General features: G+C 45.2%; 1 protein-coding gene across 5 annotated transcripts in view; it reads right to left on the bottom strand.

The window, feature by feature from the left end:
• Positions 1-740: 740 nt before the first annotated feature.
• Positions 741-17,849, bottom strand: part of WWOX (WW domain containing oxidoreductase) — a 1,100,068-nt gene continuing 1,082,959 nt past the window's right edge. For all 5 annotated transcript variants that reach the window (XM_088476819.1, XM_088476820.1, XM_088476817.1 and 2 more), the window contains exon 10: positions 741-3,196. In XM_088476819.1, the coding sequence (XP_088332945.1) occupies positions 3,008-3,196 (189 nt within the window). In that variant the 3' untranslated portion in view covers positions 741-3,007. The remainder of the gene's footprint in view (positions 3,197-17,849) is intronic.

The raw sequence follows: 17,849 nt of genomic DNA, 5'->3' as shown, positions 1-17,849 counted from the left end.
CATGCTGGGATGTGTAGTTCTACAAAAGCTGGGGGACCACTTATTGCCCACCTTTAGAAGGTGCTAGATAAATGAGAAGTAGAATGTGATTGGTTGCTATGGACAACATCTCCACTTCTAAAAACTTGCACTTTAGTACATATACCCCTAAAGGTGCATACACACACAACGATTTTTTGAACGATTACCAATAAACAATATCGTTCATCGTTGAAAAAATCGGTCACTTTCTAAGTTAAAACGATGAACGATTATCGTTCATGTGCGTTCACGTTTGTAGTTCAGTCAGACTGACCAACTCAACGATTTTCACTAATATGCAAAAATCGTTTATAGTTCACAATAATAGTTCATTATATGTAGTAAATTAACTATTTTAATAAATTATTTTAGTTCATTTTTCCCTTGAAAAAATAAACGAAAATCGTTTAATAAAATCGTTCATTTATAAATCATTGTGTGTGTATGCAGCTTTACAGTTCAAGTTTTAAGTATATCCATGCTTAAGCAAATGCAACGTAATTAGAACTTCAGTTATTTTGCTTTAACCATCTATGCCCTAGCATGGCTAGCCTTAAAACCTGGACCGTTAGTGTATATTGAGGACTGAGTTGGAGAAGTTATCTTAAATTGCCACAAAGCTCCCAAAATATTATCATTACACCAAAAAGTTGCTGCTTAGAAATCAGCGCATTTATTGCTGTCATTTATGAGGAAAAACTGAGACAAATATCACAAAATCATCTTATATTTTATTTTAGTGACTGGTAGAACTTACAAGCAGATATAGAAAACACAACAATTAAGTACAAATGTAGAATAAAGAAGTTGATGAACGTGGACCACTATCGATGTTTGGAAGAATATAGGACTCTTTCTAGTTACCTTCAGAGTATGTCTAGATGGGCATTTTGGGCCTGATGCGGAGGTGGACAGAGGTGCAGTAGCGGCTGTGACTTTTGTTGCAGCGCTACTGCAAATTTATGCTAATGCAACAGCTGATGGGCATTGAGACACCCATCGGTTGCGGTGCGTTGAAGTTGCACCATCGAGCAGACATCGGACATTGGAGCAACCATATGGTCGTTCAGAATGTCTTCCGGTACATGGCCACCAGTGCCAGTCCCTGACACGCCTACTCATGAAACCCCCAGTCACCGTACAGGAACACCAATCGAAACTGCATGAATCTCCATTCAATTCCGATAGCCACCGCCGGCAATAACCACGAGACGCATGCGCAGATTTGGGGATATAGTTATTATCCCGGCTGTCAGGGTTGCCAGCGCTCAGAATGCTGGCACCGGAATCCCGACAGTAAGTACTGGGGTTAGGGGGCAGGATAGGGTTAGGCACTGGGGGGAGGATTAGGGATAGGCTGCGGGGGTTAAGTTTAGGCTACGGGGAGGGGTAAAGGAAGGGTAATATACTTCCCTCTATCTGTCGGGATTGTGACCCTGTCGGGATGATGGCATCAGGATTCTGACCACCGGGATCCTGAGCGCTAGCGTCCCCTACCCAACCTGCAGATTTGTGCCCGATGTCCTAAATCCTTTCACCTCTGAATCAGTCCTTTTATATCTCTTTTTAAAAACACCATAGGTGTTGGGGGTTAGTTCGTTTTTTCATCATAAGCTGCCCAGGAGTGCGGAATATTAGGCCTTTTACTTTTTTAAATTTCCATTGAAGCATCAACGCACTTAAGATGACCTTAAAAACAAATATCTGCCTAGACAGAATGAAATCAAGCAACATGACATCAAAAAATGCTAGACAAAAAAAAGACATTTAACAATTGAAACTTTGACAGTATGTAATCTAACAAATTTTGGTAAAATGTTACAAGTGAACTTTGTTCTCGTAAAAGGAGAACTTCAGTCCAAAAGCGACATTACCCTAAGGAACCATCTCCCAAGGTAAAAGCGTAATGGGGGTCACTGTCATCTCCAATATTTAAAATATGCGGAATTCAATTCAGTATGCTGTTAAGTCAGAGAATGCCTGTTCCTGCGACTTAACCTGGGTGTTTAGTCGCGAGAACCAGAATTCTCAGACTAAAGTGCCGGCCGCGAGGCTGTTAGCGCCGCGCTAAGCCGGGCAAAAGCCGCGCGGCCGGCACTTTTGTCGGTTTTCTCCTCGCATCCCAGGGGTACGAGAAGAAATCCTTTCGCCCGACCAAACATTGCGTTGAATAGCTTTGGGAGCTCCCTCCCGGGGCTATTCAAAATCGCATTGAATTGAATGTTAGGGTAATGCCAATGTATAGTGCAAGGCATTTATTACTGGTATGTGTGGTGCTGGTCTTACAGCTCTATTGCATACGGAAAGGGTACATTCAAAAGGACTTTTTATTGTCACTTTGGAAACATTTTGAGCGGCACCATAGTATCGCACTCAAGATCCCTCCAAAAATGCAGATAATTTTTGACATGTTCATTTCCAATACACCACTTGCATAGAAAATGGCATCTGCAATATTTTGCCTGCTCCAATTTTTATGTACGAAAAACGTTTTTTTCTTCTCCCGTGAAATGTCTAAAAAAATTTGTGGGCGAACGGCAGCCTGGCAACACTCACAGCGATAGTTTTGTTTGCGTACAATCGCATTTCCTTACATCCCCAGTTGTAGCATCAACAAGGTACGTGACGTGCACCAGGTACTTTGTTGAGTCAGGGTAATGACGACTGTCATTCAGCTTCATACGGTTTATTTATATGAATAATCTGTGCTACATTTTGAAAACTCCCTAATTTTAAAACAAAGGAATGAGCTTTAACCACCACCAAGAAAGAGATATTGTCCCTTTAACCCTGTAGAATTCCCTATTTCCCACTAGTACTTAACATTTTTCACTATGTTGTGACTGCTATTATTCCATTTAACACTAGTTAATCTGTATCAGAGGTATAGAGAAACCCTCTTGATGATAGGGTTGGAAAGGTTCCAGAGCTGGCAGATTCCTAGTGCACACGCTCCGTGTGTTTTGATCCTAACGGCGGCTCCCTGCTATTTGGACTGGCTGCCAACTCGTTCTTGGATAAGCCTCTCGCTCAGCTCCCACAAGGCCTCTGCTGTCTCCTCTCTCTGGGCCTCCTGTGACGGCAGGCAGCGGCAGCAGTTGTTGAAGTACATCCCTCCAAGGCCCTCCAGATCTGGGGAGACGGCACAGTAGACAGATGTGGCAGCTCCTTGTTGCTAGAACAGAAAAAGAAATATGTATCAATCGCATAGTACGGTGTTAATTACGCACAGAACTGACGAACTTCAGTGACTCTGCTGAGCTTTCACAAATGCACCATATTGCATGGTACGGTAACAACACAACTTCAATGATACAAGTAGATGATGCTTCTGGCTACATGATTACAATTCTCTACAAGGCACCTGCAACAAATGGTACAGTATATTGTAACACATTCAAATGATAAAAACTGCTGGCACTACAATGGTTAAACAGTAGTAGTAAAATATAGCCCAGTTCCATTAGTTGTGTAATAAAGCCACAGCCTATGTATTAAGCCCAGAAATGCAGTAAATCATCTGAAGACGGCTGTTTTCATGGGGTTACCATATTTTTGCGCATCAGGGGCCTCGAAGCGGATATCGGAGAGGGATCTCAGAAGTATAGCAATTGCTTTTTATTACTGTGATAAAAATTAGGGATCTCTTATGCAAACGTATCGAGACAAAAATATGTCTATTGTTAAATCGACTCCTAAAAGTCAGAACAGATAATGTTTAGAGGGCAAAGGACTTTTAAATGTGGCGGTCAGTAATAGTAATTGGAGAATGCAGACCAGGCCACAATCACACCCCGAATGGCAGGAGATACTTGTGTTCACTAGAAAAGCTGCAATTGTGACAGTATGTGCCTGGTTTATACCAAGCACACATGATAGACCCTTACATCCATGTTTAACATCATTTCTCTTGTGTACAACAAACATATTTACTATTGGGCATCAATGATGTCTCCTACTTCTGTATTGTTACCTGCCTGCGACACTGTGGAAACAGCTGTCAGATTGTGCTTGATAAATATGCCCCTTAATGTGAAATAGTATACCCCCAACTATAAATTATAAGTCACTGCATAGTTCCATGACCATATACACTTATCATTCCCAATTATAGACAAGTGTCACTAATGAACAATGAATTGATGACATTGGAAAACACTGTTTATAGCCTATATCAGTGTTGGCTAACCTTGACACTCCAGCTGTTGTGGAACTATATATCCCAGCATGCCCTGCCACAGTTTTAGCATGCCCTAATAGCAAAACTGTAGCAGTGCATGCCGGGTTATGTAGTTCCATAACAGCTGGAGTGTCAAGGTTAGCCAACACTGGCCTATATGATGTGTCTCATAGTTTATAACTTTATTATCATTACATGTATATTATATTGCTGTTCCTGCTTAGCCTTGGAAGACCAGTTTTAGCCAGACTCAGAAAAGGAACCTGTCTCCACTGTGGGTACAGCATAGGAAATACCTCCCAGCCTCCCGCTGATCTGGACCAAGGTGCCAATTGTAGGATGGTGGGGACAGTTCCAGCTTATCAGGAATATCCCACTAATTGTCCCCATTATTATAACTACTACAACCATGGGGCTTCCAGGCCAAAGAAAGGTTTACATTAAAAACAAAACAAAATATGGAACAAATTGTTTCTAACAATGGTACTAACTGGACAAAGCCATGATCCTGTCCCGTCAGCACCAATGATAAAACTGTCCCAGCACAGAATACGGTGGTGGCAACTATACAACTGTGATATAGGAATGTATCAAACCGTCTTATGAGGACAAGTGGAGGTGTGCCCATAGCAACCAGATTATAGCTATCATTTTATAGCATGTACTAGATAAACAGCAACTACAATCTCATTGGTGTTATGGGGAACATTTCCACTTGACTTCTTTAGAAGGTTTAATTCAATATATCTAAGTACTTGCTTTCCAGAGTGCTTCAGACAGAGCTTTATAAGTGCTGGAGTACCATTGCAGATTTAGGGGGTCAGGCCACCCCTAAGCACAACATTATTGGCCAACCACCCCCATTACATCCCTGCCAGCGTCGCCCATTTATGTCGGGCCAATACCAATGTCACCAGCAAAGGCAGCCCTAACCTCACCCTCCCCACCGCCTCCATCATAATTTGACACCTTTTCCCCCTCCCCCGCAGATTACAAAATAAAACATAAGTCATAATGACAAACAAAAAAAGGAATCACCCTTTCTCAGGTGGCCCTATCAGGCCAGGTGCCTTCTGGGGCTCTGATTCCGGGAGGGGGGCTGCTGTGCCACCCCTAGGCACATGCCTCAAGCGCCTAGTGAAAAATCCACCACAGGGCAGATGAGGAACATAGCACAAATGCTTCTAGTAAAAGACATCAGAATGTATTTGCCATAAGTACGAGTATTTCATTTGCAATAATAGCAGTACACCTCACTCACACTCACTAGCTAATACCCAACTCCTATGAATGAGACTGTATAACCCTGCACTCCGGAACCTGAAAGACTCAAGTCCATTTTTATTCCTTTCCTACTGTAGTAGCCATCTGGTCCCTGGAATACGTCCTCTCTCCTACTTTCCCAGAAATCAATCCAAGGCTCTTATTTAAAAGTATTATGTTTAACATCATTTCCTTGAAGGATGGACTTTGCCTCTACAAAATCACAGCCCGCTAATGCCGAGGTGCAATATAGTCTGACACATCTGATATAAAAAAATATGGCTCAGAATTAACCCAGGCACTCCAATTAAGCCCATCACGGAAAGTGCAATTGGGACGCCGGCCAAAACTGTCCATACATTTCTGGTCAGACGTATTTCACACTGGCAAACGCTGCTAAGTACAGTAGTATTTAAAGAGATCTCCCCCTATACTCTGCAGCCTGGCCCACAACAGATTTAACCCCTGGGCAGTCAGTGACCAGCATTTGAAGGGTTACTATAGTTCTACACTTCGCCCAGCTCCGAGTAGGTAACTGCCACCCATCCTAATTGTACTTAGAGGAATGAAGGGAAACATTATAGATTTAGCTGTGGTTTTATTTGCATTTTTGCCAGTAAGTTAATTAGTGAATTACCAGGAAATATTTTGGCAGATCTCTGTGCTGTGCAGCGGCTTCACGAGCTTCAGCAGGAACTTCTCCTGTCATTCCGGTTATATTGTAGCATAAGGTATTGCAGATTTCTGTGACAATAAATTAGAAGTACTGCATTTTATTTTTAGGTCCAATCCATCTTTTGGCTGATAATGTGAAGTGGTGATAAATCTCACTAACCCCGTCCAATGCCAGAAAACATGGCTAGCGTCCTGTTATCTAAATATTTAAACATACGTTTGATTAACTCTGGTACGTCTTAGTGGAGAGGTACACTACAAAATGCAATTTTTGTCCGCATCGTCTCCAAATTTCTTTGCTTGAACTAATATTTCTCCAGCAGCAAACAGCTGTCCACTAAGGTGTTAGAATGCACAATGCTGGGTTTTACCCAGCATCTAACATAGAGGCACAGCATCAGCTATCTCTGATACCTGCTGTGGTCCCTCTATTCCCACCCGCAAATCTGCCCCCACAGAGCCTAACGCCATCTTCAGATGACAGCTGTTGTAGCCTACATTACACAAAAAGTACCAGTAGAGGGATCCTCCGGATCCCCCCCCAGGCACTCCCCACTCGCCAGAGCCGTAACTAGACTTTTTGGTGCCCTGTGCCAGAAAAAGCATTGGTGCCCCCCTCATTTTTCAAAGAGACATAATGCACCCAAAAAAAGGCCATGGCTTCATGGGGAAGGGCCAGGGAAGAGATAGGAGAGACCAGGAGATGCTGGGGATGAAATAAGAGGAAGCTACAAGCAAGAATGATAATAAACAGAAATTTTACAGGCCCAAACAGCGCCCTCTGGTGCCCTGTGCTATGGCACCGGCCGCACTACCCTAGCATACTGCCCTGCCACTCGCACATGCACGGTAGGTCATCAGGGTCCACACTCTAAGTAAATGCAATCACTTTACACATTGCAAGGACGGGCTCTTGTTGGGGAGCACCTGTTTCTGGATGTGATTTTTGGTACATCATGACGCTCAATAATTTCTTATTGCCACGATAAGAAACTGTAATTATCAGGTATAAAATCCAAAAATTGATAAATATGGCCCTTAACATTTGCCTACAGTACATGAATTATCCAATATGTAGATTTCTGTGTATTCTAGAACAGGTCTGTAGGGTTGCACTAACTCAACCCTGAGTGCCGATTTCATTTTCGGAGCTGTTTTGACAGTTTTCAGTCCTCATCTTTGTGGGTCAGACAATGCAGCAGTGAGTGAGAGGGGCTGTCTGACACCTAATTAGTGTACAATCCATGCTGCTGATCAGAGCTGAAACCCTTGCATAATACTGATAAAGAAGAAAGCACTTTAATCACTTCCTGATGGCTTTAAAATGTCACCCAGTTTCGGTCATGTCACTCTGTCATGTGACAAGGACACAGCGCTGAAAGGGATTAATGTTAACAAATGTGGCACCGTAAGAAAAAGTCTCAAACAATGGACTCGTCACTTTTGTTGCCTCATTTACTTCGATACAAAATAGGAAACAATTGAACGTATAAACATGGAGAGAGCTCTATAAAAGATAAAGCGGAAGCCTTCTTTCATCAATTGATAACTTCAAGACAGAGCTGGCATAGATGCTGTGATTGCAAACTAAAATATAAATTATACTGAATTTAATATTACGCAAATTGTATTGGCTGCAGGGTCAGACTTTTCAGTATCAGAGAAGTTTATTTAAGTGCACATATTAGGGGGAGGCGGATGTATCTGTGAAAACTGATGCACCTCCTTGATTTTGAGATAACTGCAAATGTGTCTGAATCACGAAACCCGGTGTGGGCATGCGCCGTACCAATGTGTCCGAAGCTGCGTGCTGCATTTTGTCCGAACAGAGGGGGTCATTCAGACCCGCTCGCGAGCGCAGGACGCTCGCAAGCGGGTCGATGTTGCCTTACTGCGCATGCACACAACGGAGGGAGCTCCGTCGTGCGCATGCGCGAGACCCGGATAGCGGCGGACTCTCAGTCGCTCTGGGTCTCGCACCAAAGGGGGCGTGCTGTCGATGTTGATTGACAGCACGCCCCCTTTGGTGGGCGTGCCGGGGGCGTGGCTGCCAGATGGAGGCGTTCCCATGGGAACGCCTAACGTCTGAAGCTGGCCCCACTGACATCACTAGTTATGTCAGTGGGAGTGATTTTGGCTCTGATAGAGCCAAAAGCACTCCTGGGCTTGCGGCAGCGAGACCCTACCGCAGGGTCTCCGTCGCAAGCCCACAGCTATAGGGAGTGGCCAAAATGATGGTCGCGATGGTCAAGACCATTGCGACCATCGGGCTTGCGACGAGACCCTGCGGTAGGGTCTTGCTGCCGCAAGCCCAGGAGTGCTTTTGGCTCTATCAGAGCCAAAAGCACTCCCACTGACATCACTAGTGATGTCAGTGGGGCCGCACCCAGACGGTAGGCGTTCCCATGGGAACACCTCCGTCTGGGCAGCCACGCCCCTGGCACGCCCACCAAAGGGGGCGTGCTGTCAATCACCATCGACAGCACGCCCCCTTTGGTGCAAGACCCTTAACGACGGCTTGGCCATCGTTATTCGGGTCTCGCGCATGCACACGACGGAGCCACCTCCGTCGTGCACATGCGCACTTGAGCACCATCGAATCAGGCCCAGATACTCTGAAAGAGCGCTCGCTCTGAATCAGGGCGTCTTTTTTTTTTTATGGAGAGGCCTCATGGCCGCTCGCATTGCTGTGGGTTGCCACCCACAGCTAATGCGAGCGGCCAGGATAATGGTCGCGATGGGGCTTGCGACGAGACCCTTGTGGTAGGGTCTCATGGCCGCAAGCCCCAGAGAGCTTTCAGCTCTAACGGCCGAAAGCTCTCCCACTGACATCACTTGTGATGTCAGTGGGGCCGTCCCCCAAACGGTAGGCGTTCTCATGGGAATGCCTCCGTCTGGGCAGCCACCCCCCCGGCCCGCCCACCAAAGGGGGGCGTGCTGTCACTCAACATCGACAGCATGCCCCCTTTGGTGCGAGACCCGGAGCGACGGATTGCCCTTCACTATCCGGGTCTTGCGCATGCACACGACGGAGCCGGCTCCGTCGTGCGCAAGCGCTCTGGGCTACCATGACCCACCCGGTTGCGAGCGCTCAGCGCTTGCGAACGGGTCTGAATCAGACCCAGAGACCAATGTGAAGTAGTCGCAATGAGCAACTGTTACTGATGGGAGTGTTGTCCAGGGATGCCGTAAGTGAGTGGGTACTAATTACCCGGGCTGGTCGGGGGGCCCAGGTCCGCTGCCGTCCCCCCCCCTCTTAAGAGTCTTAGCTCTCAGCAGCCCTGATAGGCTGCAGTGGAACTAGGGAGGCTGCTGCTGCAGCCGCTGAGCAGAAGCAGCAGCCTCCTCTGCCTGTGCGAGGGTGGTGGGTGGGGATTAATCACACTGATTGCGCCCCCCTCCATGCCTCTGTATTTGCTCACAACCCCCCCCCTTATCTCCAGCACTAAAGCGGCGCTGCAATTATAATCTTTATAGTTTGTTTCCTAAAATGGGTAGTGGCCACGCCTCCAGGGATTAGACCACATCCCCTGAATATAACTGGGGCCTGGAACGGCTGTCTACAGGCCTGGGAGTGTTGTAGGTGTGTATGTACAGATCCAGCACTCCTCTTATTGCTGTCGTCAGCTCAGGAGCAGGCAGCAAAAAGAATGTTTTATTTAAATAAAGCTTTAGGGGTTTTTTTCAAAAGAGAAATACATACAGAATTATATGTTTTTCACAAATATTAAAATTTTATTTTTTTAAATTTTCCTGGTATTGATTTATTTTGTTGACAAAAGTGTAACTGGAAGCCCAAGCCAGCCTCCCAGTCCACAGCACATGGGTCATTCGCATGCATAGGAGTCCAAACTGACTGGTAATGCATTAAGGCCTCCTGACCAGGAAGATCATCGGGCTTGCGACGAGACCCTTGTGGTAGGGTCTCATTGCCGCAAGCCCCAGATAGATTCAGTGGTGATGTCAAAATGGGAATGCCTCCGTTTGCGGAGCCACTCCCCCGGCCTGCCCACCAAAGGCTCCATCGTGCGCATGCGCGAGACCCGGATAGCGACGGGCAATCCGTCGCTCCGGGTCTTGTACCAAAGGGGGCGTGCTGTCGATGTTGAGTGACAGCAAGCCCCCTTTGGTACAAGACCCGGAGCGACGGATTGCCCATCGCTATCCGGGTCTCACGCATGCGCACGATGGAGCCGGCTCCGTCGTGCACATGCGCTCTGGGCCACCATCGACCCAGTTGCGAGCGGGTCTGAATCAGGCCCTATGTTCAATGGCTAGTATCGCCCGGGGCCTGAGTGTGCTCATTTAGTTGCCCAGTAACATTTTATTATCAAATTGCGGCAATAATTGATTTTCATCCTCTGATCAATAAATAGACCCCAAACGCTTACAATACAAATTTTTGCTTTAGGTAAGTATCGTATTATTATAAGAATGAACATAGATATTAGTGGCTCTATTTATCATCATGTATCCTACAAAAGCAGGTGGCAATGAACATTTCCCCCTTCTTTTGTAGAAATTAAGTTTTCGGGTCATTCATAAAAAAGGTGAAGCAGGAGATATCACCGATACAGAGATCTCCTGCTTACCTTTCTCTCCCAGAATGGCCCACTGTCCCCATACACTAATATCACCGATACAGATATCTCCTGCTTACCTTTCTCTCCCAGAATGGCCCACTGTCCCCATACACTAATATCACCGATACAGATATCTCCTGCTTACCTTCCTCTCCCGGAATGGCCCACTGTCCCCATACACTAATATCACCGATACAGATATCTCCTGCTTACCTTCTTCTCCCGGAATGGCCCACTGTCCCCATACACTAATATCACCGATACAGATATCTCCTGCTTACCTTCCTCTCCCGGAATGGCCCACTGTCCCCATACACTAATATCACCGATACAGATATCTCCTGCTTACCTTCTTCTCCCAGAATGGCCCACTGTCCCTATACACTAAAATACAATATTTTGGGAGCTTAACTGCGGGTGCATTCACCATCTTCAGATGGTGAGTGCTCCCACAACCCTATGAGAAAGAGTCCCGGGTTGCGAAGTGGGATCCTTTCATGTCCCTCCACCCCTGTACAGCTCCTTCCGTCGGACGCCGGGGCTCCTGTGAGCGTGGGTGACCTGTAGGTCACGCATGTGCACTAGTTACACTGCTCTGAAAGGAGCAGTGAAAAGTTCCGGGGAGACAGCAGACTTTCGGATCAGCTGTCTCCGCGCCAGAGCAATGACGAATTGCTCCAGCACTCGCAGCGAGTAGGAATGTTAATTATCCCGATAATCAACATGATGAATAGAGCTCAATGAGAGAGTGTGCACTTGGAGACCTGCGTGTCTATAGAAGCTGCACAATGGTTACAGCAGGGGTGGGGAACCTTTTTTCTGCTGAGTGGCATTTTGATATATACATTATTTGCAGGCCACGCCCCCTCTGTGTGACATCATACAAGGGTTGGGTCACAATTGCCGGTGATTACAGCAATGCCTGGAGCATCCTGAGGATGCTCCAGAAGTTGTAAGGGCAGCGGTGACTGTCTGAAGCGTTCTAAGGACGCTCCAAGTGACACTGCTGAAAAGATTATGGCTGCTGGGTGCCATTCTAGGCACCCTGCTAGCCAGATGAGGCTAGCAGAAAAAAGCTCCAAGGGCCAGACCAAATGATTCCGCAGGCCTTATATGGTCCCCATCCCTGGATTCCAGCATGTTACATCACACTGCTTCTTGCAGAATCACTATACATTCTACAGCAGCTTAAGTCATTTAGTAAGACTTCCACCTTTATATTTGTACCAGCAAACAAGGGACATATCCAGATGTCCTAAGGTAATACCAGGTGCTCCTCAAGTTCAACTTAAAATCTTAAATTTGGTAGTCTTTCTATTCCAGTGCTGATTGTTCAGTCTATTCATTCAGTCAGTTGCAATAGTAAGTTACTGCTCGTCCCTGAGAAAACTCTGCATTTCTCTGGCAGCTCCGTGAAGGAGTTAAGTGAATTGTTGCTCTTAACAAGATGCGATTTCTCCCTACTATGTGCATCTGCACTGCCTACTACACTGAACCTGGGGCCTTCCACCACGCGAGGAGCGGTGTCACAGAAACACATTGTCACACTGATGGAAAGGGCTAAATTGATGTCCTCGTTTGTTCCCCCTTTAAGCCATTTAACTTAAATACCATTAGATCTCGTCAGTTTTGTGCTAGCGAGCAACGGGAAAGTTAACAAGCAAGTGACCTTTCTGGAGAAAAGCGGTAATAAGATATCACTGCCATCCTTTGTGTCTCTAACCAATATCCATCTACTTATTCCATTGCAGTGCATTGTGAGAGCAAGGCTCTGGGCAGGTACATGTAACAATGCCAAGTTACACCTGTCACCTACATACTCTGGGGGCAGGCATTTTGTGACCTGTACCAATATCGGCTTACTCATTCATTAGTAACTAGCGCCATCATGGTAGCTCGAGGTACTGTCACTAGTTGTTTGCATTCTCACAAATACTGGCTCAGCTTACAAAATGGCCGCTGCCACGGTGAATAACCAAAAAGCACATCTGCCCTTCCAACGTTTTTTTCCCCACTCTCTGAGCAGCACAGGACAACTGCAGATGGGTCCATGGCCTACAATGAAAATTGTCACTATTGAGTGATTCTATGGTGTAAAATGAGCACAAAAACAAAGCTGTTTATTGCTTGTGTCTTCTTAAATCTACAAATTTTAGTAATAGCGTGGGACCTTGAAACACCACCTTAGTAAAAATAACCCACACATAAATATAAGTATCTAGTAAGTCCCAACTTTAGATTTTAATATTTGCCCTAGGGATGGACATCGATGGTAGGGTTGATCTAGGGTTGATGGTTTTGCCATTGAAGGCAGATGTCCAATTGTTCTCAGCAATGGCAGAGCTGCGCTGATGGGTTATGTTTTCTGGGCCCGCAGCACTTAGCCCCACCCTTGTTGTGTCATTTAGCCGCTGCCGCCACCCAACTTCCTGATTGGCCCACCGCCTTCTCGTTACTGACAGCAGGGAGGCCCATCAGTGGTTTCCTGTTGATGATTTAATGACATCGATATAAAACACAGGTGAAACCACTGATGGTAGACTCGTAAATGGCCATATCTAATTTTCCCCAATTTCTGTATTATTTTGGCTCCAATACTTTGTCATTTAGGCAGTGAGTTGTATAGAAACTGAGACATCACCCTTCAATGTCTTTGTCAAGTGCTAAAGGGTTGTAATATACCCTGAAAGTTTGTGTGGTTCATTTTGTTTAATAAATAAATGGGTTATTACCCTGCAATAAGGCAGGAAACATCTTTTCATTTGTTACTCAGCTTGTCCATGTAAGCAGGCAGGACTCAAAGGAGTTCCCATTAACCCAACCCTTTGCTAGACTGTGAGGTTAGTGCTCACTGCAAAAAGTAATACCTAAAAATGGCACATTTCTGGGACTCCATCGAGAGAACCTCCATTATACATAATGACCTACTCCAAGAAAAGTTTGAGCATTACCTGCCATTTAATGGTGTTTGATAATTATACATAGTGAAACATTTGTGATCATCCATTTTGTGCACTGGATCATACGAAAGTAACCTATCAATTCACTAGGAACCAGTGACATCACAGTCTACAAAATGGCCACCTCCACTGTAGAAACCAACCTACTACAACAATTTTAATTACTTAAGCTGGGTACACACCATACGACAGTGCGACTTTACGATGCAGCGACCAATGTAACAATACATTCCGCATGCCGTACACACTGCACAATCTGACGTACGATGGTGCGATGTATCGTTACATGTTGCATGTAACAGCACAGCATCATTCATGACATAGTCCCATCTGCCATGCAGGACAGCAGATGGGAGTATGCAATGAACGACGAATGGGAACAATGGACTTGGTGTACACACTATACAATGTTTACGATATATCGTTCCAATCTGTGTCTGAACGATATATCGTATGATACATCGTACAGTGAGTACACGGCTTTCAATTGTGCTCTCCAGAGACAAGTCAGATTGGTGGATATTGCATTTAGAATCCAGAATAAAAATGGTTATTTGTCAATATGTTTAAATAGATGAAACGTAACAATCAGAACATTTTGTTACACTTATATTTTTTCTTCCAATAAAGCTAGAAAGCTATAAGTAGATCTCACAACACAGAGATACGACTCAGTTTAGAAATTACCAAAACTGTGGCTTCCGAAATCTAAAACTAAGAATGAATTGTGCAATAAAATAAATGTATTTTATGTGTCAGTAAAATCCATATTTAGGTTTAGACACCAGCTGTCTCTATACTATATAAATTGTGATTTTCGTAGCTAACAGAGGGCAGTATTTAGATATAAATCAAGCTAGGCCTTCACGTAGCATTTAGATTCCGAACACGCAGCCTCATTCATGTAATAAAATTAGCTACGATAGCTGAGGCACTGCCTTACCACAGGAGATATTTGTGTACGGATGATAGTAAATAAAACTCACCAAGTTAGTACATTCACTAATGCATTTTTGCAACTAGTTTTGCTAGACTATGAATGTGTTAGGCACTTATTTTGCATTACCAGGGTAAATAAATGGTAAAAAGAACTTAATACAAAAAAGATTAGGAAGTAAATTAACAAATTAATTTTTTGTTATGCCATTTTGTGTGGAAAAGTGGAAAAACAAAATGGCGCTTACTGTAGGTGCCTCATATTGCTGGGAGCAGGGGTTACAAAATGTGGTGTATTATCATGCAAATATTATCTCAATATGCACGTGCTGACTATTTGTCTAACTTGTATTTTAGACCACACAGAACTATACTGCATTCTCTTTTTTCTCTGTAGACTGTAAATACGAGCAGATTCTGTGGTTTCTGCCCCTGTAATATATGTAAATACTATGATACGGACACATTACTATGCACGCACTGACCTTAGATTATTTGTGGTACTTTTATAATGGAATGGCATGCACGTAGGCCTTTCAGTGTCACAGTGGCTACCGATTAATGTGGCTGACCACGCTGGCACTGACTGGGCTTCTGGTTTGTTGACAAAATAATAACTCAGTTCCTTACTTTAAAGCGAATTATAAAATTAAAGGTTTCTTATTAAAATGTCTTGTGTGGTTCTTTTCTTGTATAACGAGTCCTGATTATTGATCTACCACCTGCTACAGACACAAAGCCCACACTGCAAAGTAAATGCGTCATTTAGCTCCTCCCTTCCATACGGAGCCGCGATTCCAGGCGATTAACTCCCCATTCTGCCCACTTGACTAGGAAGCAAGTGGGATGGGGGGGGAGATCCGGATACCCGAATATTCTGGAGCCTCCCACAACCGCTTCCGGGAGAGTAAGTAAGTATTGCAGAGAGACTTAGGGCCCTATGTATTATTTATCACGGAACTGCTGCGATTATTAAGGTTCCATATCGCATGCGCTAGTGCAGGGATGACAATATCCCCGGTATGTATAAAAGGAAACTGGCAGGGACAGCGGTTGCTGTATCTTCTGTCCATGGGTGGGATGCATCAATTATTGCATCATGTTATTTATCGCGTGCATGGCGGCGTTAACAACGCCGGTATGCATGGAGATTTGCAAGTAAAATCAGAAAGGACAGCTCTCCCGATAAGAGCGGTCCTTTGTGATAGGTTTTCCAGGTTTATGATCCAGAAGTCTCCCTGCGCACGTGTCATATGACGTACCCTCCGCAGGTGGTGCTGGGAGGGATCTGATTGGACTCCCCTCAGGTCAGAATGCGAAAAGAAGCTTATAGGCTATTATTGGGCAACGCCATCTGCAGAGGGGTCCAATATGCAGAAAGCTTTGCTTTCCTTAGCCTGGTGTATGTGAGAGCTGAGGTCAAACCCTCAAAAACTCCATATTTGGGCGTTTGGCCGCATAATTGATGATAGTGCATCGTGCCCCCTGCAAGTTATATCCCCGACTATGTGGAAGTCTTTCACGTTTGTAAAAGACCTCTACTGTGGGAACAGAGACCACGCATAGCATTAACCTCCGCCACCGTCCAGAGGCTGATACATAGGGCCCCTTACATTGAATAATATCAATGGGCAGCAACCCCTAGCTGCAGGCAGGATGTAAGAGATCCTTACAGTGCAGGACGCCCAAACGGAAATGACTGCAGCAGGGGCAAATCCGCACTGAGTAGTCGGAGACCAGCAAACAGTTCATAGTGACGAGACAAGGATAGAGGAGCAGCAGTAGTCTGCCACACTCAGCTGCTACAGAGGCTATGTGAGGGTGCAGTAGAGGGGAAACCCTCCATTAGGAAAAGAGGGATGGTGTAATCAGGTCACAGGCTGCAGGTGGACAACGGGCCACAGGTTCTGTGTGCTACATGTCAGTAATGTATACACATTAAGTATAGCTGTCCTCCTACATGACAGACGACCCAGTATTCTGTCTCCCAAATCATTAGAACTGTATGACATGTATGAGGAATACAGTAAGCAGACAATGAAAACATGCTAATTGCCCGTCTATTCCAGGTTTACTCCTAAACGTGTCCATGTAAGATCCCTGCCAATCATGCCCCTGAAACGGGATCTCTTTTCCATTCATCTTGCATCTGTGTAACAAGTTCAGGTGAGTGAGCAGGTAAGGGGGTGTCTACTGTATATATGTGTAATCTGTGATAACATCCAGGGAGAGAGGACAGCTCGCGCACCTGGCTCCCTTCCCTCGCACATAACAAGCCATCTTACCCAGATCATGCTTGGAACCTACACAAAGTAATCTTTGTATTGTGTCCTCGCTCTCTCTCTCAGCCGGAGAGGAACCTATTAAGTGGAGTGTTGAAATGTTAAGATGACATGGTGTTTGTGTTCAAGTGCAGCTGTACAATTCTCTCAATTGGAAGAGGTCGAATGCTTGAGAGGATTGTTATCTTTTTCAAGACAAAACCCATTACTTTCACACTAGGAGGAGAGTGCACTATTTTCACCCACAAGCATTCAGCAGCAATTGAATACATTAGGTCTGTTAGTATATGGGATAATGCACTGCCTATTGTTAATGATATGAATGTTCAGAAGATACCAAAGTGATCTGTGACTATGGGGCCTGTTTACTAAGGTCCTGATTCAGCAAGGAACGCACGCTAGCAGACGCACGCACCTGTCAGCTGTGAGAATATGCTAATCAATGCATACGCACGGAGACCACAGCATATTAAGACCCAGCCCCATATTAAGCTGCCCATCTCCCTGATCAGTACGCAAGATAGTATAAACATCGGTATCATCGAGAACCATCGGACACATACACACAATAGTGGTTGACCTGACCTGCTGCAGGATTTAGGTCGCTTACTGTTTACAGCTTACGGTATGGCTGCGTATGCCGCCGCACTGCCTTAATTATGCATGCCCCTATAACGGTGTTATAAGTTATAACGCCTGCGTTCGCCTGACCCTGCCGTCACCACCTGTCAATCAATATGGAAGGGTCTGTGTACACACTGCGTGTAGTCTGCGTACCATAACCAGATTGCAATGGCTAGTTCGTGCAGGCGCAGTGCAAAAACATCGGCCAAGTGCGTGCGTTCTCTCCTTTGCGTTCCTTGCTGAATCAGGCCCTAAGTCAGCGGTAGCTGATAATCTGTATGTACGCATGCGCACTGTGCTGTATCCCTGCACATATTTAAAACTA

The sequence above is a fragment of the Taudactylus pleione genome, unplaced genomic scaffold (assembly GCF_031769625.1).
Source record: "Taudactylus pleione unplaced genomic scaffold, aTauple2 ptg000195l, whole genome shotgun sequence".
Taxonomy (NCBI): domain Eukaryota; kingdom Metazoa; phylum Chordata; class Amphibia; order Anura; family Myobatrachidae; genus Taudactylus; species Taudactylus pleione.
Note: the sequence above shows the minus strand (reverse complement) of the source record. Positions and strands in the feature narration are given on the sequence as shown.